This window comes from Myiozetetes cayanensis, unplaced genomic scaffold, assembly GCF_022539395.1.
Source record: "Myiozetetes cayanensis isolate MyiCay16 unplaced genomic scaffold, myiCay2020 scf5-8, whole genome shotgun sequence".
NCBI lineage: Eukaryota > Metazoa > Chordata > Aves > Passeriformes > Tyrannidae > Myiozetetes > Myiozetetes cayanensis.
Window position 1 is genome coordinate 8,942,029 of NW_026087742.1, and position 24,585 is coordinate 8,966,613.

Here is a 24,585-nt window from a genome sequence, read left to right on the forward strand (position 1 = left end):
TTGTTGTAAGTCATATAAGATAAACCTATTGAAAGTACCTGATCATCTACTTGTAGTCCCTTGGTGAAAATATACATAAAATCTTATCACTTGTATTTGCTATACTTAAAAAACAGGACATTAAATGCTCAGCTATTAAAGCTACCAGAGACACCTGTTGCAAATTATTATACAGCAATGCTATAGCTGCTTTGTTGTTTCTCCATGGCCACTGTGAATAGGTTTTCTACTGTGTGTCAGCTTCTTCTGTGAGCCTGAATTGAATTCAGGCATAATTAGAAATCACATCAAAACATTATGTTAATTTTCAATTGATTTTATGATTTAATTCTATTAAACTGCAGGCTTGCAAAGAAGCTATAAATCCTGTACATGTCTCCGTGTGCTTGACTGCTAAACAGCTTCTGGAAATGGAAGCTGCAACACATGCTGTAGCTAATTAAAAGACATGTTTTTACTGAAATCAAATTGCTTGTCAGTATGTCAGGTAAAAAGTCTATACTTGACACTCAAATGCCAAACAAAGTTGTTTTTTTTTTAGCTAGGTGATAAGTTATGCAGACTAAAAGGCTGTTGCAATGAAAAGCATGAGTCACCCTATAATAATGGGAGAGTAATAAAGAAGAGAACTTGTGATGCTCCATGGATAGTCAAGCCACAAAATCCCTGCACAACTCACTCCTCCAGCTTTTCAGAAAGCAGCTCTGTTTCTTCTTTTCCAGCCAGAATTACTATTTTGAGTATCTAACGATTAAGGACAGATTTATTCAGGACTAGGCTGGGATGAGAGAGGCTGGATCTGATGGTTATGTGATTAAGAAATACTACCCTACTTTTGTTTATCTCTTTCCATCTAGGACCAGTGAAGTACAGAAACCATTCACACAAGCTGAATGCTCTCCCCATACACAAACACAAACAGAGGATCTCATTTTAAATTAACTATGAGACGAGCTATTGCTTCGGACTCAAAAAATTATGATTCCTAAGAATTATTAATTCCTGTATTACAGCCTGCATAAGACAGAACTACACTCTTGAATTAATTAGTCCAGCAATGCCTTGTCAAAGACAAAAAAAAAATCCATGCTGTGCAGGGAAATTTGTCGAATTCAATAGGTGATTCAATAGCAATGGAGGATCACAGCTATCAGTCCTATCACAACCCCATAAATGAGGGATTTCACTTCAGCCTTCCCTTTTGGTTTATGCAGTGGATTAATATAAAGAGTTCAGAAATGTAGGTATATAAATAGAATGCACTTTTCTCAGAATAACTTCTATATATTCTCAGCATGCAGATGCCTTAGTTTACATGAATTCTCTGCCTAAATGTTGGATTGGATTAATCAACACACTACAGATATTTTGTGCCGTTCTTTTGATTAAAACTAACACTAAACACAGTGTCTGCCTGTCATACTGTTATTACAGTATATCCCCATTATAATGATGGAGAGGAGGTAAGGACATGGAAAGGAGAGATACTGAGGAGAGCATGGAATTCAGAGAAGTTCTCAGAAAAGCTTGGGTAACTCACATTACTTTGAATAAAAACCAGGAGCACAGCGAGTCTAATGGAATTGCAAATCGCAAGGTCTAGGCTGTAGGAAGGATTAAAAAGGGAAACTCTCTTCTCCTAAGTTCCAGATTGATGCAGCAAACACTGGACTATTTTTACCTTCATTGGTTAACCTCAATTCACTGTTCCTTCAGTCAGGGTGCTAAAGCCCAGACTGACCCATTGGTCAACTCCCAGATCTTTCTTTTTATTTTAGCTCAAGCGCAGAGGCCTTAATACCACCCTTACCTTGTGTTCTGACAGGATCTGACATAGGGCTGGGATCACTCAGGCCTTGTGAGTTGATGGCTCTCACCATGAACAGGTAGATGGTGTTGGGGCGCAGGCCCCTCACAGTGTACAGGGTGCTCTTCACGTGGTTTGCCACTGTCTGCCAACTATTGCTCACAGACTGACTGCAATGAGAAGAGGGGTGAAGATCATACACTAATGCAAGAGAAAAATAAGGGAGCGAAAGCACCTATTTTGTGACCCAAAATAAAGTCTAAGCACAGGAAAAATTAGTAAAAGCAGGGTCAAATTAAAAATACTTGTTTCGGCTCACTCATTGAGATGGGATAAAAAAAACAACACAGCTCTCAAAAGCATCTTTCGTTGCAACAGAAGCAAAACTTTTTGCTGTTTCTTTAAAATAAATGCCTGCAAAAGGAAAGTGTGGAGAGCTGTAAAGTAAGTTTGAATGATAAACAGGCTACTTTAGAACATAAGCCTTTAAAAGGAAAATTCTGTTAAAAGAATAATTTTTTATACTGTTAAGTAAATGATGTCAATAAATTGTCATTGGTAGAAGAGTAGTCTCCTTGAATTAAAATCATAAAAGTTTTAAAAAAAAAATCAAAACCCTTGCTTTTAAAGGAAGGAAAGTATATGATTTTTTTTTGTCACTACATTTTCAATTCAACATTATTATAATTAGATTAAAATCCACCAGATGAAAAGATTTCAAATGTGATTGTAAAAACAGTTTTTAATGAAAATGTCTGTCTTTTGTTAAAATTATTGATGGGATGCCATTAAAGCTTATCTAGGGAGAAACATCATAAGACTTTAAAGAGAAAAATTTATTTTATTGTGCTTTGTTGTATAAAGTATTGATAAAAAAAAAATCTTTAAGTGTATTAAGAGGAAAAGAAAATGGAAAGCTACAAGTTCTATGTTGTTTCAATTTCTTCATTCATGCAACACATAAAGAATAAGTTCTAGAACAAAACCAACCAACTGCACGCACAATAATGTTCTTTATCTATTAACAGAGTAGAATGAAGCATTTTAGCCAAAATTTGCATGCATGTGATTTTGAGTTGCATGACTTTTAATTAAAAGGCGAACTGAAATATTTTCTGTTTGTTGAATATCTCGATTAGGGAAAACATTTAAGAACGTTGTGGATTTTTAAGCAGAAATGTGCACTACAGATCCATTGCAGAGGTATGGCCCATGCTTAACCAAACTTGCTGAATCGGAGCCCAGGAATTCTTTTGTACCACACAGTAATTGCTGCTGCGTGGAAGGGAGCAGCTGGAGTCTCTTCAGCCTCAGGTTGCAGGATAAAATCCTAAATTATCAACACCAGCCTTTTTTCACTTAAAAGTTTTCATCTATCTTAAACAGTAAGCAACAGAAATTTAAAGTGATTTGACTCTTTAATAGGTACTGCTTTAACAAGTGCAGGAATTAAAGTAAGCAGAGAAGTTTCAGAACTATCCACTTATTTTCATATAATTTGTACTATGATATTCAATGACCTGCAGCATTCCCACAGAAGACTCTCACCGACCATCAACGTTAAGTGACAAATAATGAGTGCATTGTTGTTATATTCCCATAGAAATTGTTACATGCTTCTCTTAATCACTTTTTAAAATAGTGATCAATTAAAAAAATCAATTTAAAAAATATGAATCAATGGTTGCTACAGGAGTTGTCATTTAATGAACCTCTAATGATGTGTGTGGAGTCCAAAAGAACACCACAATACCAGCAGAACAGCTGTTAGCAGGGTTTAAGCAAAATTAGAAAGAAAGGAGCTTAAAAGTGGAATCATTCACATACCTAAAAGCCTCAATGATATATGCAGTGGCTGGGAGGCTTCCAGGGGTCCCTGGCTGCCAGGACAGGGTGACACTGTTCTTAGTGACATCAGTGACCTGAGGTTTGGATGGTGGCCCAGGGAGGTCATTTATATCATAATTTTTACTGACTGTTGCTCCACCGGATTCTGTGAAGGGCAAATACGAAACAAATATTCTTTATCCTTGGTTATATAATTTGATCAAAGTAGAAGATTAAAAGGAAAAACATGGCAAACATCTGTAAAAATCATAATAAATATTCTTAATCCACAAAGAACTGAGTCAAAAATTGCATGGTTTTGGATGAAGAGCTATCGTTGTTTAAGTACATACTGAAAGAAAAAAATGCAAAAATCAAAAGGTTATATATAAATATATTTTTTAAAAGAAAATTAAATAATAACAAAAACAAACAAACAAAAAGAAAAACAAAACAAACCCCACCAGCTTTACTGAAATTTACATAAAATACCAAAAACTCAGTTTCTAGAAAGCTGAGAAAGTTCCTGTATCCAAATCAACTCCAGTACTCACAGAGAGCACTTTGGACTTTGAAATGCCTCTATGTAGGCATAATAGTTTTGCTGGCCAAGTCAATTACTGGATAAATCCACAGTTTATTAATACACCTGTTTAGAAGAGTTATAGCTTCTCTCTGACACTGGAGACAAACATATAAATCTGTTTCAATGTCAGTAGGCATTTGAAGATAACAGGAATGATATGCAAGGCGTGTGAAAGAACGGAACCTTCTCCTCCAAAACTACGCCATGTCAATCCCAGAAGTTCTAAAACGGATTATTTGGCTCAGACTGCTGTGCTATGGTCCACACTTTCACTGTGTGCCAGCTGAAACAGCCCTGGACATGACTTACCTGTCACCTCCAGCACAGCACTCCAAGACGTCTCCCCACTGGAACTTGTAGCCACACAAGTGTAAGTCCCAGTATCGGACAGCTGGAGATAAAAGGGGCATAAGGGCAGTTTTAACAACCTTTTGGAATCAGCTGAGTTTACTCTAATTTTCTTTTTCTAAATGTTTCTTGGTAAGAAGGACTTAGCCTACATTTTACATCAGACTAGAGGGCACCAGATATTTTCCAACAATCATTTAATGGTGGCTTACTTTTAGAGAACTATAATAAGATTACTTGCTTCTAATACTTCACTAATTCTAATTTTCATATTGTTAATGGTACCAGTACTGTAAATGCTACAGAATGGATGTTTTTGACAGTGCCAGTGTTTGTATTGGTTACAACAAACGCAGGTGAAATCAGGTAACAATATAACAACAATTAAACTCTTAGAGGGCAAAATCTCACCATTCATTATCCCGTGATGACCCAGAAGTACAGGCTCCAGTGCCAAGGAAGGATGTTACATCATCTTAGACTTTTATGACAGATGAAGTCATTCCTATACAGGCCACCACACAAATACTTTCGATACTTAAGAGTCATTCTCTCTACACAGACAGTCTACCAAGTAATTTTCAAATAGCGAGATTAATTTAGATCTTATACCATGCTTACCTTTCTTCTGTTTAACATGGGATCTTATTTCAGGCTTGCAAGGCCCTTCAGTAGCAAAAAAAAAATGCGTTTGTATAAAACTATTGTGATTCACTTGTCAGTTCAAATACTTTAAATTTATTTGGGGAAAATGTTTTGAATTTGATTTTCAATATTAATCTCATCACTGTATAAATTGTTCTACTAGAAAATTTGCCAAATGTTTTCCTATTCCTTATTTAAATTAAAAATAAAGATTTCTGAGTCAGGAACTAGTGAAGACCACAGAGATGGATGGGAAACAGTAACTTTACAAAGCACAAAATATACAGAGAAGCTCTCCTACCACTAAGCATAAAGCACGGTAACCTGGAGGTGGAGAAGAAGAAGAAGAAGAAGAAGAGTGCTGACTCTAGTGATAAAGAAGAAGAATTATATTCACCATCAGATGACTTGATGGAAATAGAAATACATCCAAAATGCTTTATTGGACTTTAAGGAATTGTAATGGGTTTCTGTTAAATGCAGATTGGCACTGTAGCGTATGTGCTCATACTTTACTCTTCAAGAAGAATGTCAAGGCAAACAAGCAAGATATTCTTTAGGTTACTTGTTGATATGTAATTTAATTGATTTTTACCTTGGTCATGTTTGAATTTTGTTGGTAGTTTCTTCAGATACACTGGGACTGCAGTGTACCATTCCTAGAGGAGGAAGCAACTTAAGAGGAGGAATTCTTAGGGGAGGAAGGAAGCTCAACTGCCTGAAGGAGCCTAACTCACATTTCAGGAGATTTTTTTCTCCATGAAATACAAGCAACAGTGAAACCCCTCTAACAATGGCTCAGACACTCAAAATATAGAGGTGCTGCTAATGAAATGAGAAACACTCTTGAAAGGAGAGATTTTCCAGAGGAGAGAGCCTTAATAGCATTCTGAAGCAGTGTTTTATTTTGCTTCCTCTGAGCTTTTATTAAATATATAATTCTTCATTACATGGTAACAGGGAATATTTCTCAAGGCTGTGGTTCTCAACTTCATTTGTGTGCCGCTGTGACAGATGGTGTATGGCACACTCAATGAAGTATGTGGTGTACACGACAGAGTAACTTGCAGAAGGCAAACTCAACACATAAAGCAAGCTGGAGATACACTGCTTCTTGCAAGTTATGGCAAATTATCTGACTTCCAGACTGTGGATGGATTAGATACAGACATAGTGTGTTGATAATTCAATTATTTATACCTATTTTTTTTGTGCTTGGGAAAAAACAATGTGGGAGCTGAACAGAAAAATGTTTGCTATTCAGTAAAATATAAACACTTTTGTTCCTTAGTTAATGGAGGTGCCTAAACCTGGTGTGGTACATTTCTATGGAGCAGAAGGGAGACTTCTCTAAGTGCTGAGTTGTCTGAATAGGTACTGAGTGAGTGACTTATGTCAGTTTTCAGTTGTCTTCCTCAGAGCAACTGGAAAGATTGGCTCATCAGAAAAATCTCTGTGTTCATCCTTATGACTGTGGCCCTTGGGACTGCTGCAGGCTCATGAATAATTTGATTGTGATGTAACAGAAAGAGCTACATAGCAAAAAAAGGTCAGCTAAAAAGGGACCTTAAAAATCACCTTTCCAACCCCTCTGCCACAGGCAGGGACAGCATCTACCAAACCAAAGTTGATCAAAGTCCCATCCAACCTGGCCTTGAACACTTTCAGGGATGGGGAATCCATGACTTCTCTGGGAAACCTGCTCCACCCTCACAATAAAGAATACCTTCCTGGTATCTAATCTAAATCTACCTTCATGCAGAAGGTTGAGGACATGTGGGTAACAAATACTAATTTATTTTGAACTTGGGTATGTAAGTGTACTTGGACATTTTCATGGCCATTTTTTTGCTTAGGAAGTGGTGCAAGTCCTTGCTCAGGTAGACCTGAGAGAAAAGTTAAACATTCTGGACTTAAATCCATATTCAATTCATAAAAATTGCAAGGGACAGGAGAAATCTGGGGTTTGTGGTCCTGTGTAGTTTTTGTTCTTGAATCTGAGTGCACTGCTACAGAGGGGTTTATAAAAAATGCCTTTCTGAACCTCTACGGAAAATTGGTTACTAGTGAATGAGCCACTTAAGGATCAATAAAAGCCTCACGCCTTTCAAAACCACACTCACTACTAATACTGTTTTCTTCTCCCCTTGCAAGCAATTTTTTTGCCCTTCAGTTTACAGACTTTGGGCCTCTGACAGCGAGATTAATGCGCTGGCACGATTCAGAACCAATTTCATTGTTTGCATAGCTGCATGCAGACAGGTATCCCAGGAGCTTCTGCCTCATGGACACTCCACAGAAGCCCATCATCAGTGCCTGGAAGTTTGTTTGAAATCACTAAGCTTCCACCTTTAATTGCTGCTTTCTAACACTATTGGGGAATCTTGACTATTCAAGCGCACTCTTTAATCCAGCTCTACAGGAAAAATGCATTAACCTTCATGGCCTAAACCTGCCTTCAGCCCAGAGAGGAAGGATAAATTGTTTACTCAAGGAAAGCTAGCATAAATTTTTTAATAAATTCCATTTTGTTCCAAGAAAGTTCACAATTCATCTACGATCACTGATGAGATGGAATCAGAAAACAAAACTGCTCTTTATGTCCTGTCATCAGTAGCTACATTTACTGACATTTTTTGGATGGAAAAGCCAAGTGCAGAAATTTCTGCTGACGGTTTAAGCGGTTCCTGAAATTGTCTTTACGTTCTTGACAAATAAGGACATTTAACATACTATTTTTCCATATACACACTTGTCCAAATACACACAAACAAATACACGTTTATCTTTGAACAGGGAAAAATTAAAAGCCAAAAAAAGAAAAAAGATTAGTGATGCAATATTTATCAACAACATAGGACATTATGCTATTTGGAATATTATAATATCATGTGCCAAAATGTAAATGTTACAATAGGTATTTATTTCTAATAGAAATCCTGCTGCATATGACTTCATGTTCCAGTTGTCTTTTGCCATTTGCAGCCTGGTGGAATATTTCCAGCAAGCATAACATTGGAATAAATCATCTAGTTCAGGACTGACAAGACTCATTGATGGAGAAAGTGCATGATCAAACCCTGATGAACTCCAGATCACGTGCTAACATCACAAATCCTTGGAAAATTAGGATCATGTGTTGCCAAGGAACTACTCTAAGTTTTAACAGAGAGGCCTTCATGGTTACACTAACTGAAAACACAGGAAGGACTGTCCTTTCATATTTCTATCCGTCCCCAACTCACGTGTTTTACTGAAACATACATAAGATTTTAAACATCAGTTCTGTTTTTAGGGAATTCTCATAGAAATATCTGATACTAGTTTCGCTCTTCTTTCCCCTCCACCCCTTCCCTACACAGTGTCAAAGAATGAAACAGGGTTTGGACTTGGTGAGAATTGCACAGCAAAAAAAGACAAGTCAATTTTGAAGACAAGGGGAGGCGGCAGAGCTGCTCAAGGCACACACCAGCAGGTCAGAAGCAGCCGTGTAGAACTTGTCACGCTTGTTTTGTCACCGTTACTCACCCGCAGCGCTTTGATCTGAAGCGTCCCCTGGTCCTGTATGGACGTCCGAGGATCTCGGCCCAGGAAGGTGAATCCTTCTTTCAACCAGCTGATGACAGGAAGGGGGTCACCAGTGGCCTTGCACTTCAGCAAAGCCATGCCATCCACTGCCAGTGTCTGGTTGATGGGTCCCTGGAGGATGATGGGTGGAGGCCTATCTGTCAAGACTAAAGAGCAACATCCACACCTTTAAAGATCTTCTTCTCCAGTAGCCCCGTTCCTTCACACAGCACCAACCCTAAGGGACTGGTTTAAGTCAGTATTCTAAGAGGTTAAAGACATTATTTTTGGAAGACCCGTAATACATGTTAACAATTTGCTGGCATATTTGAAAAGTATTTGTGTAAGGATTTTATTTCACCATTGCGAGACAACACCTAGACATGTAAATTTCTGTCAGCAAAGATCATCAGACTCATTTGGTTAACACAGGATGAAAATTAAGACCTTGATTCAGAAAAGAATTGAAGTGCATCACTTATTTCTCCCAATTTAGGAAAGCACTTAAAGCACACATTTGATGTCACATCAAAATGTGCTTAATTGCTTATCTAATTTACAGCCTAGAAGAGAAAATCTGTTAAGAGTTCAAAGTGAAAAACTAACACTATTCTAGCGTAGGTACCAACCACATCCCCCAGCCCTGCTCAATTTGCAAGTTTTCATCCACAAAAATACCTCACAGTAATACAAAACGTTTCCATAATCTCAGTGATCTAAATGACTGCACCGCTCTTTCCAGTGGAGAAAAGCTCAAACTCAATCACACCATTTAAAAGCTGACTTATCAAATCATTTCATCACCTTTTAAAACCATGAACTCTCTTACTTTCTTCCCCTGATAATTTACATTTGCATGCTTGAAATGCTGCTTAAACTGCAACCAGCAAGCGAGTGCATGGCTTTGTATAAACCTCATTCCATGACCAGTGCGACACCTTGAAGATGAGGTAAAATGCTCATGTTCACTTTTCTTGAAAGATCATTTTTTCATAAATAATTCTGCTGTTGAACCTATCCTCTGAGCCATCTGTTAAGCAGAAAATCATAACTTTTCGTTTCTAAAGCATGTGTTTATAACAAAAGAAATGTGAAATACTTGAATATGAACAAGGCTTTGACTGTTGCATAAAATCAGCGTAACAGAACTGAGTATTTATTTTTATATGTTTACCTGCCACACTGCTGCTGTTTTAAATCTTTGAACAACTGAACATTATGTGATTTGTATTAAATATTGTAACAGGCAGGATTATCTTCTAAACTAGTGTAAGTTAGCCTCCCTCTGCAGATGTCAATTGAGTTTGAATCATTTATTCTAGCTGAGAATCTGTTTATTACAGTCCATACACAACATTTGACTCTAACAATGAAGTGAAAGGAAATTATTAGGAAGCAATAAGGTTTCTGTTGTATTTGAGCTGTTTGAGATGCAAACCTCTGGAACCTTCAACAGATCCAAAGTGCTTTCATTATGTTATTTAATAAATAAAAAATATGAGGGACATGTTGGTGGTACATTTTATACCTAAAATAATTGTTTCTGAAATTTGAATGCTGCAAAAATACAACTACCCTGTTTTGTTAACAAGATTCACAAAGGACAGAATAATTACTATTATCAGAATCACACCTTGGAGTGTGAGTTCATCACATGTTTTGAAATTGAAACTGAAAATAGAAAGCCAATACAGACTATTTATTAACACCAGAATGTGAAAGCTATTTTGGAAATTCTGAAATATCACCCACCGAACTCAGAGAAAACATTGTATTATAAGAAAAGAGAAAATGTAACGCATTTTCAAATTAATATGACATTTTTTAGCTCATTAAGGTTCCTCATAACTGCACAGTTCAGCCATTTGGTGAAATAAAAATTGATCTCATCTCGTAAGGATACCTGCAGCACAGGTACATTCAAATGAAAACTTAACTGCAAGTTATCCTTTAGATTTAATGTAAAACAGGAAATCCCAGTATTTGAAGTAGCTAAAAATTAATGGAAAAATTACTATTTAAGATGCTAACTGCTCTATTGCAGTTATTTGCTTCATCTGATTGTTTTTCATATGTGCAGCAATGTAGGCATTTGCAAAACCTACTGCACTACAGATATTGTTCTTTGGCATGTAATTAGTTTTTTTACAGCACAAATGAGGAGCTCATAATCCTTTAAACAGCTCTGATCAATAGTGTAATTGAAAGTCTCCTGGCCAGAAGGAATCTTCATTTTCAAGGGTGTCATGGGTGAGAGACCACTACAGGTTTCCATGACACTAAGGCTAAAGGTTAAATGAACACTTAGGGTTTCCACTGATCTGTGAATGACTGTATTGTCTTCACCACCAGGACTTGTAAATCTTCTGTAAAACCTGTGTAGGTGCTTGCTTGTGTTCCTACCACGTAGGTCTCCACATTAGTAAGGATCCAAAACTCGCTTAGAGGTTTAAAAAACATATGTAATAAGCATTCTGAAGAACAGAGAGATAATGAAAAATATCCATAAAATGGTAGGGGGTTTGTTAGTTGCTTTTAAAACATTTTAAGTTATTATTTTTTTTTCACTTACAGAGTTTTCCCCTTGCAGGAAACCTTTCCATCCATTCCACAGAAACATTTTCTGTGGCTACAAATATGATTGCATGGTAAAACAGAGGTTGATTTCAAAATGAATTTAATTTTAAAAATGTTTTTGAAACTATTTGCCAATATCCATATATTCACATATTCTGGTAACTGAAAAATTAAAATATTTCTTTTTGTGATGAAATGTGTCTTAAATTTGGAGCAGATTACAGGAAAAGAACAAATTATACTTATTAATTAACAGTTTATTCCCCAAAAAGGCAATTTGGATCAACTGAAATCAGATTTAACTTTGGGTGGAAAGTGCTCAGATTACAACAGGAAATTAAAATAAGAGAATGACAAAATGAAGTCTTTACTTTGTCACTTCCAAAATCAGAATTTCAAAACCTTTCCTGGTGAATTAATGGGGAAAACCAAACATAAGTCATGAAATTCACGTGATGAACACTAGTATGATAGGAGAGGGTTAGGGTTAGGTTGGAAAAGCAGAGACCAATCCTTCAGTCTTTTTTTGCAGAAGAGCTTCACAGGGGGCTGTGAAGTTGTTCTGAATCTCTCCTGTTTGAGACTGTCACATTTGCTATAAAATATTTAATATACATTTGATGAGGGCTAAGAATCACAGTGGCCAGATTTGCAGGCGAGTAAACTGTGAGGAGTGGATTTGAGAGAGAGATACCCCAGAGTATTTAACAGACCTATAATAATAATAATAAAAAAAAAAAAATTGCAAAGAGTTTGGGTAAAATGCCTTAAGTGTCTGTTCCAAATCAGTGGAGAGTGGGCTGTTGAGGTATGCTGCCAACTCCTCCTCTTACTTTTTTTAATCTGTTCTGAATTATCCTTATAGATCCAGCCTTTTGTTTTTATTCAAAATCCCAGAAACACAGTATTTTTAATTAATTTAATATCCTAAACCAGTTCATTCCTATGTTGTCAGAAAAATCCACGCTGTGAGGCTAATCTTTTCCTTCCAGCCCAGTACTCACCCTGAACAGCAACTGCTGGGTAAACTGGACAAAGTAGGTTGATCCTACAGCTGAACATGCATTGGCCACATTTTTTATTAATAATTGTTAATGATTAGTAACTAAGGAGAAATTAAGACCTTCTCCAAAATATTCCGTGCATGACGAATAAATTTATGTAACTAAATACTAATTGTAAACCATTCATTTTATGCTGAGCACAGACATAGATGAGAGCATTTGGTTTATTTGCAGGATCCGTCATTTTAAGATTGTGAGCTGCATATTCACTTCTTGAGTTTGAAAGGATTGCTAAGATTGTTCAATTTTTGAAATGATTTTGCTTTTCCAGATGTGCGTTAGGCGATGAATTACATGATAGCCTTTCAAGAAAATACAAGATTTGAATTTCAAATACACCGAAGGCTCTTAGCACAGTCCATAATCAGCAAAATTATCACTCAACTCAGCACATTTCATCACAGCTAGTAATCTCTTCTCATGTGAACACTTGAGTTAAAAATATTTCCAGTAAAGACTTGTAAGTGCAAAAATGTAACAACTGAAACACTGCTATATATGGTATAATTAAGCACTTGTTTTTCTGCACATGACATGTTTTCATTCTGTATTGGAACTTCAATTGGATCTAAATTACTCTGGATCAAACAAAAATGTGTTCAAAATGAAAAAGATGGCTCGCCACTATTATTAAATCATTAACCAAACAGAAAAATTCTGGGCTATGAAGTAAAACTGAAATCACCAGCCAAAAACTAGAACACTAATGCTTAAGTATATAGTTAACATGCACAGTGTTTATCTTTTATTATATTTTTAAAACCATTAAATTAGATTTCCCTACTGATAAAAATCATTAGCTTCCTTAACTTCTGCTCAGCATCAACCAAAACAGATTATTTTGACATTTATGAGTAACTTCCTAACTAAAAGCAATTAAAAAAAAAATCTGTGATTTAATGGTACATTTATTTATATAATCTCAGTTCCTCAATGTTGTTTTGGCACTTTTCTTCTGACCTCACCCGCCCTTTGACTCAGGGATGAAATGGTATTTCTCTAAAGCAATTTTGTATCATTTCATAACCATCACGCTGACAGTGGGTTCTGGAAAGCGTTTGAAGAACGCAGGCCTTGCACTCTCTGAGCAGCAGAGCCTCCAGCTAATGCCTTCTCTGGCCATGTGGAATGCACACTGCCTTTAATCACAACTAGCTGTAGGTGAGTTTGCATTTAGCAGGGACACTTCCCGCTAATAAACTAACAAAAAATTGCAAAGAGATCAATTAGGATTAATTTTTTTTCCCCCACATAAGAAAAAGATAAAGAAGGACCACAGGCCTTGCCTGTCAAAAGGAAGAATTTCTCATCACTAGTGTCCTTGAACCTGATTTGATGCACTCAGCGCCTGTTGCTGTAAATCTGTACAGCATCAGCAGGTGCAACCATTAACAGCTCAATGTCCTCTCAGCCAATGTTTGTGTGTTCTGTTTATTCCAATCACAGTCATGGCCCTGAGTCAGGCAGCACTATGGACAGATATTAAAAAATACTGCCTTCCCATTAATTTTAAATTACCTTTTAATCTACATTTAAATTTGAATTGAATGAAAATGCATCATTTTGTCACAGACCATGAGAGCAAGGACTTTTAAAGGGATCGTAGAGAAAAGCCAAGCCTTTAGTCTTCAGAAACTATAGAAAAGCAACGTGCTTGAAGAGATGCAAGGATAAGGCAGAAATTATCTTCCCTTGTCATAAAAATATAGGCAGCTTTTGGAAAACAAAGAAAAGGCATCAAATTAATGCTCAAACCTCTATAACATGAGCCTGAACCTCTCTACCTGTCACTTGTGATGAATATGCTCTTGTGAAAAGGCAGATTATTCAAAATTAGACATCTTTTCAAACTTTCATGGTGCAGGCAGGTCTCTAAGGGAACAGTAAAAGTAGACCTCTGCATATAACAACAGTTTTAATGGCAAAAATTCATCAAAGTCTGTCAGGAGATATTTAATGTGTCAGTTAAGATAAGGAATAATGATGCTGGGGAATGCCACAATCTCCTGGTATAAGAGGAATTCTTCTGTTTTCCTCACTAGCATTAAAGGATGCAAACTGCCTTCTACCCACAATAGGATGAAGAGGGATATCAACAGGATTCCTGACATCTGAAAAGGATTCATGTTTGGAGATGGAGTAAGGTAAACTTCGAGGCAGGATAAATTTCAAACCCAAAAATTTGAAACAGAAAGCATCAAGACAGATGCTTTTCCTTTCCTGAAAACTCTTCTCTACCTACATATTTTCATGACTCTTTTCACACCTAACCATACAAGGAAATTCTTGGAACACAGCTCTGAGGTAGGTGCCTTATTCACAGAGTGACTAAAGGGCTACCTGTTGTAGCTGTTCTAAACCAACAGTACTCCACTACGTTCAAACAACTGTGTTGATTTAGCTGAGCTCAGGACACATTCCCAAACTACCTGTGTAAGACAGTAGTGAAGACTCTTGGGAATCAGGACTAATTTTTTTTGCACCCCAATTCACTGATTTAATCACAAACCTATTCATTTTCCACAACGTTTTCTTGCAGTCTCTTAGCTCTAGGAAACCAAGAAGCTTCCTTTCTCACCAACCCTATTTTCAGCTTGTTTTCCCCTTGTTTGCATCACTAAGGAACCTTCAGCAAGCAAGCAAAAGGCAAAATAGACCTTGATGCCTTTTTGACTCCACAGACCATGCACAGAGATCCTTTTTCATTTCATTTCCTTCAGAAAATTGTCCGTTTACTTGTATGAATTATGTGATCTCATATGCCTTTCTTTACACTGCTTTTAAAATACTTTTGACAGGGCAAAAAAACCAACAGGAATTTCTAATAGCTCACCATCAGTAACCTCCAGCTGAGCCTTTGCTAAAATGCTTCCAGCAACCGTCAGTGCCTGACAAATGTAGTATCCCGCATCCGACCGCTGGATGTTGGTAATGGTGAGGTCTCCGGTCGGTGACACGGAGTATCTGCTGTTGGGCTGGAGAGGCTGGTTTGGGAAGAGTAGATTCTGCAAAGACAATTCATCAAATATCAGTTGCAAACACAAAAGCACCACTTTTCCCTCAGCTAGAGAGACGACGATTTTCCCCCCTTAAAAGTGCTATAAATAAACCAGAAGAAAAAGTAAGAGTTTATGAACACACAGAGCTGGCTCTCCCTGCCTTGGGCAACTTGCAGTTTAAATTAGAAACAGCCCTTTGACAGCACACAGTGCTATGTTCTGGGGCTGTAGGAGAGGAGACATTTTCCAACAATCACACTTGAGTGATTTATATTTGTGACACATTCATCTTCTTTCTGAATGTAATTGTAATAATATACTTAGTTGGGCTATCAAACCAGGAGGACATAACACTACAGTGAACATTAGAAAACTAGCAGAAAAAATTGAATCCTGGAGACTTGAGGGAGCCATAGCACTATTGTTTGGCTGTGAATATATCCTGGGCAAGGGAGAACGTAAGAGTGGGGCACAGAAGTAAAGCTGGGAGGAAGATGTGAGCAGGTCATAAAGTAGGAGAAGCTGGCAGAGCATGAGAGCTTAAAGGAGAAGTAAAAGGAAATTAAAACTGAGGTGCACCAAAGGAGAAATGCATCATGGAGCCTTGAGGGTGAAGAGAAAGGGTATTAATCTGATGTAGAAATCATCAGAAAGAAAAAATAATTTCATGTAGGATAAGACATCAGTTAGCACAAAACAGGGAGATTAGCTTTTGCCTTTGGGCTGGATTGGAGAAAAGAGAGATGTCAATAATAATAACTGGAATGGCTGTAGTAGTCATTGCATACGATGGAGGACTGAATCACTGACTGATGAATCAATACTGAAAATGTTTTAGTAGTGAGGACTGTGTTTTCAAGGAAGAAGTTATATCATCTAGCACAGCTCTCGTGAATAAATAAGAACAGGAAAAGGAAAGCAATGCAAAGAGAAAGGTCAGCAGCATTGCCCAATGAGGCAGAAAGGAGAACAGCTTAAACAATAATTAAACAAAAGTAATTCCAGTAAAATAGGGTCTGGCTTTTATGTCAACTCAACAAGCCTCTATGAAAAATACAGTTGTTTGCAGCAGGAATACCCCAAAACACTGTTAACATGCTGTGATAAGCTTTCAGTCATTACTGCAGCTCTGTATGGCTCTGCTGTGCTTTCTAATGGTGACTCCCTACTAACTTTTAAGTTTGTCTGTATGGGCTAAAATTAGAATCTAAAAGTGTAGAATAGGGTATTAAATGAATTTTCTGCAGACCTTAATGGTTTACAAAAAAGGATTTGGAACTGATAAGCAACAAACTGCTTAAGAAACAAATAAGAACTTCGAATAAGAAACAATTTCTGCTTTTAAGTGAAACTCATGCCTTTATGGTTTTGGCAGCAAAAGGAAAGTGATATGCTTTAAACAAGATCGGATGCTCTAAGTATCCTTATAATTGTATTAACCTACAAGGATACTTGTCACCTTAGGCTTTTCCCTCGCCTTGTTTCAATGGCAACGTTCAAGAAATTTATAACAGCAAATTTTTTTCTCAAAAATCAATATGCACCCAGTAAACATGTCAGATCCAATAGGAAAAAAGTGTTAAAATTCTGAAGCAATTTCAGGCTTTGGGACTAAGTGGGTCTCAAATAATTGCCTTGTTTTCTGAACTGCCTGGAAATTTTCAGAATAACTTCTGCTTGGCACAGATACCTACTGAATAAGGGTATTATGAAAACTTCTCAAAATTTTACGAGAAAGTGGAGAACTTTGACATGGTTGATCTTGACTCCAGTTATCACTCATTATGTAAAGTGTATAAAGAAACACAATGTAAAAGACAGTGCAAGGATCGAGCTACTAATTCTTAAGAGAAAAATAATCCAGAATCCTCTTTATCACTGCATTAGAAAGGGGAGACTGCTCTTCTTTTGCTCTTTAGCATGGGACTCTCTGTTCTGGAAGGTACCATGTCCCAGTAAATATTCCACACATCAGGAGGAGTTCACCAGTCTCATGACTCCTCCCTTCAAAGACCAGATAACTATGAACTAAAACTTGTCCTAAATTACAGTAAAACCTCGTTTTAAAATGCTTTTCACAATTTCACTCCTTTTAATTAACTGTCAGGTTGCTCATCTGGACACAGATGCTGAGTTGCGAAAAGTGGGACCAGGGACACCCCTGATACAGTACCACTGAATTTATCTCAAGGAAGAATTTAATCCACAGGGCCTAAAGATTACACACACCCTGCCCTCGTGCATTTCACCGGTGGGCAGCTGTTGGACTGTGGGGAAAAGGCTACCAAGTACAAAGGGCCAGCTGTTTATGCACAGGCTGGCACAAAAAATTACTCAGGAGGGAACAGCTCCCCTCCCTTCCAGCTGGTTGTGCTCAAAAACACAGGATGGAGAAATGGAGTCACAATGAAAAATGCCCTACAATTACTGGACTGGGATAACACGACTACATAACATTACTTCGAACACTAAAAGTTCTGCTGCAAACAGTTCCCCGAGTAAAAGCAGAAGCAAGCACTGTAGAGACAAGAAACAATTTATAGCTGGGCATGCAAAGGTGAAAAGTCACGTAATTTGGCAAAAATACCACCCTCCGTTTGTAGGATGATATACAATATGTGGAAACTCACCTCCCTTATGGCATCTCACTGCAAAATCTGGCCAGTTATACAGTGAGATGGTAACCCTAACCTGTGCTACTTCACTGATGATCAATCGAGATTAACACGAGGGTGCTGTAAATCACACTGAGCCGCGTTTGAAGGTTTGATTATAAACCATGTAGGTATCAATTTTTATGTTGGGTTTATTTGCCAAAAAAGACTATTCTAACCCTCGGGGATCTGTTTCTCAATATGGTAATTAATTTTCCAGGTTTGTAATTAAGCAGCTTCAACATGGTACAATCAGTAGGTAATAACATTCAATTAAAGACACAAGATGTGTTTTCACCTTAAAATGTTTTTACCCTTGAAGTGATAGAAATGGAAGAGGATAAAATAGAGTATTAACACTTTTCAATTACGCTAAATGACTTTAATCCTGCAAATGATGTCCTACTTTAATTAGAAGCTCTTCTCTTTATTACAGCATGATGGATGTCCACTTTATTAGATTCAAGTGTGACACTATAAGCTCACTTTACATAAACATTACCATGTTATTAAAATGCTCTACAAGGAAGGGTTTTGAAACGTTTGCTAGCACATCAGTACTTCCTACTTGAATTTCAACATACTATTCTACTTTCCCCTTGGAACAATTGCCACCTTAGTGAGACTCACAACACTTTGGTTTTCCAGGGTGTGTGATCCATGGAGGCTAAACCTAAATTTCTCTAGATAGTACACTGAGAGATACACACTGAAGGTTAAGCTTACACTCAGACAAGCTTAAGCTCACAAAGCAATAGGGTTGTATCTTTGTAAGCCACAAAGACAGCAGAGCACAAAACGCTGTCAGCCTGGTCCTGTCATTCTGGACCAGCTTTATGATCTCCTGAGAAGGCAAAGGAGAAGCAGGTGGGGCAGAGCGGAAGATCTGTGGTTCAGCTCTTATCTCATGTTTTGACTGAGCTGGTACACACAGTGCCTCCAGATCTGACAAAAGGTACATCTGCACTGCACAGCATGGTGCGGATACTTGAGCTAACTCCCGAAAAGTAGCACAGGGCTCTGAAAAGACCAACCTGCCAAAAGAGAAGGGTATATTGCATAGATACACAGATGGCTGTAGCCATCATGACAGGGTTCAGCAGGGAGCTGCAGAAGGCACTGCCCTTGGGTGTCCATTTGCCCCTTTTAATCTTTTCTCAGGTGCAAAAGAGAATACAGCACGTAGTTTGCAGTGTTCATATTTAACATACTAACATGAACTGCACACAAGAGGAGGCCTGACTTCTGCTGTAACTACGTGCCAGTGCAGCGACAGCAGTAAAGAAACGTCATGACGTGACATTCAAATACTAAGCTACAGAAGTTAGTATTGGCTGGTGGCAACGCTGATTGCTACATCACAAATTCAAATGCCTTCAAAAGAGATTGGGGAAACATTTACAAAACTAGATCTGGAAATTTCCTGAGACAGTTTTACTCAAGAAAGCATCTGCCTGTTCAGACCCTGTATCTGTATGCTCCATGAGAATGCACCAATGTAAATCAGCTTGCGAGATACATATCTGCCTGATCACGTCTAGACAGGTTGTGAACCGTAATTACTGACTCTGATTAGTAAAAAATTGAGTCATACCTTTTTTTATCTGCTGTGCCTGTCTCACCCACCTGTTTGTTGTGGGTTTCAGAATGGAAAGGCTTTACTGTTGCTTTCTATACATCTGCACAGCACCTAGTCCAAGTTTCAACAACTTAAATGGCCTTTGTATTCTCCATAATATCAATATTACCAAAAAAAAAGGCAACAAAAATTTTAGTATAAATAGTGATAGTTTAAAAATACAAATTTCTTTGAAAGGTTAGGAGAATCTGTGAAATGTAATATAAAAACATTTCCTTAAAATTTAACAATATAACTATTTAGAAAGGCTTGAAAGACTTATAGGGTGCTTACAGCTTACCTGACTTCCTTCTTTTTGCCAGAAAACAGCTGGCTGGGGATTTCCTTTAGTTTCACAAGGAAAAGTCACTGTTCGACCCTGGGCTACAATCTGGTCTCGTGGTCTCACCACAAACTGTGGGGGAGCTACAATGTAAGAAAAAACACAGTATAAGTTTAGGATATTTTTGCAAGGGAGAGATGGGGAATATTGAAGGAAAGAGACAACATTATGGAGATTTGTTTTATGTCAGAGGACATGACACCAGAAACATTAATTAGTATAGACAGAATTAATATATAAACAAACAAGAACAGCGACAAAAAGAGCAGCAATATATGTACGTGACATCCCCAGTTATCAAAAAAAAATAAAAAAGGAAAAAAACATTACAACCATACATGCTAGAGTCAATTCTCATGACAATAAATGCTCAGGAGCACAGTCAGGTGTTTATATTGCTGGCTCTGGATGTGTTCTACCTTTGGTCTGGAAAGGTACCACCAGTCTCGTACCCTCTTATGCTTCACAGAGCTATCATGTATTGCAAGTATGAATTAGGATAAACAGACTGTCTTCCTCAGTGTACCCCTCTAGACTTTTTAAAATGATTGAGAAAGGAAAGGAAGGTCTGGATGGCAGCAGAAGAACAGAAGTTCAAGAGCTCTCTCAGTTCTCTTAGAGGCAGTGTGGTCAAGAATGGAGCGGGAAGGAGGAGTTGCGGCAAAAAGAATGATTGATAAAACAAAACAAACTTGGGAAATCCAGATTTCAGCTTGTTTAAAGATCAGAAGGAAGCAAAAGTTGAAGAGTTAGTGGGCAGAAGTGAGTGGAGAACGAGAAGGACTCCAAGAGATCAGGAAGAAACAAGGAAAAGAAAAAAGGAGACTGGGTTCAAAGCAAGAAAGAAGAGCCAGGACTGGCTATGTTTTCAAGTAGCTGGCATTAACAATGTTCAGACATATGGCACTGGGAGGCACAGTCAGAAGTGAACAATTTCTAAGAGAGAGGAGTAGTTTGACTTGTACTGGCAGGTACTGACAGAGAATAGAGAGTCAGTACTTGGTGGGAATGAGAAGGTAGAGAAAAGGTGTTAATGTGTAGAAAGGAAGTGAGAAAAAAGCAGTATCAGAGGATTTGAGAGGGAAAACTTGACATCAGTGACCATGCTGAGTATGATGTAGTAGTAAAGCAAATGGCTTTTCTATGAGTGATATGAAAACCCTCCAGTCTTGGCTCATCACTGAAACTGGATTTGTATTATTTTGCATATCTTAAAAATGCAAGCAGTATCTCCAGATATTCTAATCAAACCAGCTAACTTTTGGGGCAGGCTGAAGAAGGGGACAAAACAGTAAAAAAACACCACAAAAAAACCCAAACCACCAAAACCCAAACAAAAAACACACCACCTTCATTTTCTTCTATTCCACTATTGGTTTTGTGGTTGTGCAGAGGGATGGCTTAGGAACACTAAGCTTTCAGGTAAACAGAATTTAAGTGTTTTAGAAAACCATATTTTCACCATTATAATTACAAACTATTTAATTAGGCACGAAGAGCAATCAAGTCCCAGCTTCCGATTACACCTGCTGACAGCACAGACACAAATCTGCTAACTGCATAGAAATGTAGGCAGACCTGATTTTTTTGAAACACACTTTGCAGTGATCTCCTGAGGTACTTCCCGAGGCTTTACAGATCAGCAGGAGTCTAAAGAGCATCAGTTGAATAGTGCTGGTATAATGCACTCTTTAAAACAAGAACTGCAAAGCACTTAATAAACATGAACCATCATAAATTTAGAAGGTAGAGGATATTTCTTCTGCCTCACACTCCTAAACACAGGTTTTGGCCTCTCTGGAGAGAAGATTCCACCTCTTCCTCCACCTCAGCAGCTGTAAAATCTTCTAAACAGGCAGGGATGAAGGCCTTAGTGCCCTGCTGCTGCCTGTTTATAGCCATATGTTCTGAGGTTCCTATAAGGTGTGTCTATACATGCTCTAGGAACTGAACTAGTGCTATTCTACTCTTAAAGTGCTGAGCTGCAGTGAGTTACTTGGTTTTCACTCACCTGGTTTTACCAAGCATATCTGCATGCAACCCTTACAGGTGTCAGGAGGCAGCAGTGTGGTAATCAGTGCATGTGTTAGCTCAGTCAGACACAGGAGGAGAGAGAAAAACCTTTAAGCTGGGAAGTAGAAACCTCCCCTTCCTATAGGCATGTCTTGGGTATCTCTACAGTTCTGACCACCTACTTAATAAAGGTCACTAGACTAGCCCAGTGTTTGCTGCTCAGCTGCAGAATATTAATATAGCCCAGGATATTAATATAGAATCAACAGCAACCTCAGGCACAGCAGAGAGAAGAACACCTCTTCAGGTGTTGGACCTGCATTTGACAGGAACAATGCATGAGCCCTACTCTTGGCTGCATTATAGGTGGCCTCGAGACCATAATCTTTCTGTTGTGATGTTACAAACCTGGTGTCAGGAGACCATCCCATAGATAAAACCTTAGCATGATGGATGCCTAAGATCACTTTGTAGGCATGCTTGGTGCACTGGGGGTGTGTTACACAGGCAGTGCTCTGAGGCAGCTCAACAGGAGCAAGAAGAGCTTGGTAATCATTTCCATGAGCCCATCTTTCAAGTCATGTAACCGCCATAAGTGCAAGGCAGGCAAGTTTAAGGGTTCATCTGAAACACTCTCACACACGCAAGGCTGTGTTGGAAATCAGTAACTCAAAGCTCTGAGCAGATACAACAGAACCAAATCTGCTGCTGTAGCAGACTTCCCAAGGATCAAATTAGGGTAATTTGATAGTCAAGGCACAGTGAGGGACATACAACCTAGTTCCTACCTAGTCTCCAGTTTCTGACCTATCCCTATCTTTGAATATCTCTCATTTTCCTATGTGCAGAAAAAGGATCCTTTTTCTTTTCTTTTTCTTTTCTTTTTTCCAAAAACAGAAAAGGAAAATAAGTCAGACATGGACGGATCCTGTTGTTTCATTCTCTGCCTTCCACACACCAAGTCCTTTCCAGCTTTTGCCATACTAGATGAACAGAAGATCTGTGGCCTCATAGTTACTAAGTTAACCTTTCTAAAGACTCCAGCAAACAAATGTTTAGTTATGCCATTATATATTTTCTAGCTTTTCTCTGCAGCCATTATTACTGAAAATTTACTATAAAAAAAGAATGAATTGGAGCCTTTGTTCACATTAGAGTTTCTTCAGCCAAACTGTTTAACAACATAATCTTAAATAACACAAGAAACATAATTTCACAAAAATAAAACATTGTGTGAGTCGTTTGAATTTTTTTAACTTATTCAAAGATGGGGTTCTATAATGAAAGAAACCCTCATTTTGTTATAGTTTGTTGTCATATTCAGCTATAGCTCTGTTTATAGACAGCCTCTGATTAAAATAACATTGTTTATAGCATTTAAACCACATTTTCGCCATACCAGTTTTATTTGTCAATTTCTAGTTGAACAATGCAATTTGAAAACTGAAAGTAACACTTAATAATTGCAGGATAAATTCTTGGTCAAGTATAACTACCCCAACACTAAGACTGTCATTATCCCCAGAGAATGCAATGTGACAGTGCTCAGAGACAGCAAGGCTTCTTTGACAGAATAAGCACTTGGGCTCTTCAATTTTCCTAAAAACAGAGGTTATTATGTTCATATATAGATGCTGTTTATAAAGATGGATAAATATTATTCCTTCCATTTCGCAGAAAGGTTAACTGAGATCATAACTTGCTCAGAGTGTAGCTTCAGTTAAACGCTGGACAAAACTTCTTCAAGCCACTATTGCTGCTCTCAAATTAGGTGAATTTTAAAAACATTCTGGAAAGGTACAGTTAGAGAAATAACAGCAGGCTTGATCTGCTTCAGCTGTTGAAGTTATGTGGTACTTAAATGCTTAATTCAAGCTAAACATTAAGGTCATTAGAAGAATCTGTTGAAAAAACTGTTATGAAGCAGCAAACCAAGTGTTGTGCCTACCAGACTATTACTCTTTACTGTTTCAGATGTAGCATTAAGTGCATTGGAAGAAACAGAGTGGAAAAACTCTTGCTTAATTAACATCTGAAAGTCAAAGACAGTGGCTCTAAAATGAAATACATCACTCAGATTCCAGCAGACTAGCCAAAACTATGGGGGTAAAAAAAAAAAAGAAAGAACAATTAAGATTACAAACCTCATATACTTATATTGAAATTGCTGGCTTTTTTTTTTTTTTTTTTTTAGAAATTTAAATAGTACATAGTAAATTAGATTTGATTTCTGGCAAATTATGCTTTGATACTGCATTCAGCAAGCGCTGGCTTCAATCAATGTCACACTAAAGCTCTGTTATGCTAATAGCCGCTCGTGAGGCTGAGCGGGATGATATGGAAATCAGATGGTTGAACATGAATAGAAAGCACAGGCCATGTACGAGGGGGCTTGGAGATGAGGGGATGGGGGGACCCCGAGGTTAATCACATCATGTTCAGAACTGTTTTTACAGCACAGAACAGTATTCGGCTGCAAGAATTAAAATGGAGATAGAGGAGCATAAGCACTGGTGAGCTTTAGTCATGTTGTTCAA

The 24,585-nt window shown here is 37.8% G+C and overlaps 1 protein-coding gene across 15 annotated transcripts in view; it reads right to left on the minus strand.

The window, feature by feature from the left end:
- ROBO2 (roundabout guidance receptor 2) overlaps positions 1–24,585 on the minus strand; it is a 1,049,785-nt gene that overhangs the window by 85,940 nt on the left and 939,260 nt on the right. For all 15 annotated transcript variants that reach the window (XM_050333786.1, XM_050333782.1, XM_050333787.1 and 12 more), the window contains 6 exons: positions 19,994–20,118; positions 15,255–15,426; positions 8,742–8,947; positions 4,530–4,611; positions 3,635–3,800; positions 1,811–1,977 (listed from right to left, as the gene is read on the minus strand). In XM_050333786.1, the coding sequence (XP_050189743.1) occupies positions 1,811–1,977; positions 3,635–3,800; positions 4,530–4,611; positions 8,742–8,947; positions 15,255–15,426; positions 19,994–20,118 (918 nt within the window). The remainder of the gene's footprint in view (positions 1–1,810; positions 1,978–3,634; positions 3,801–4,529; positions 4,612–8,741; positions 8,948–15,254; positions 15,427–19,993; positions 20,119–24,585) is intronic.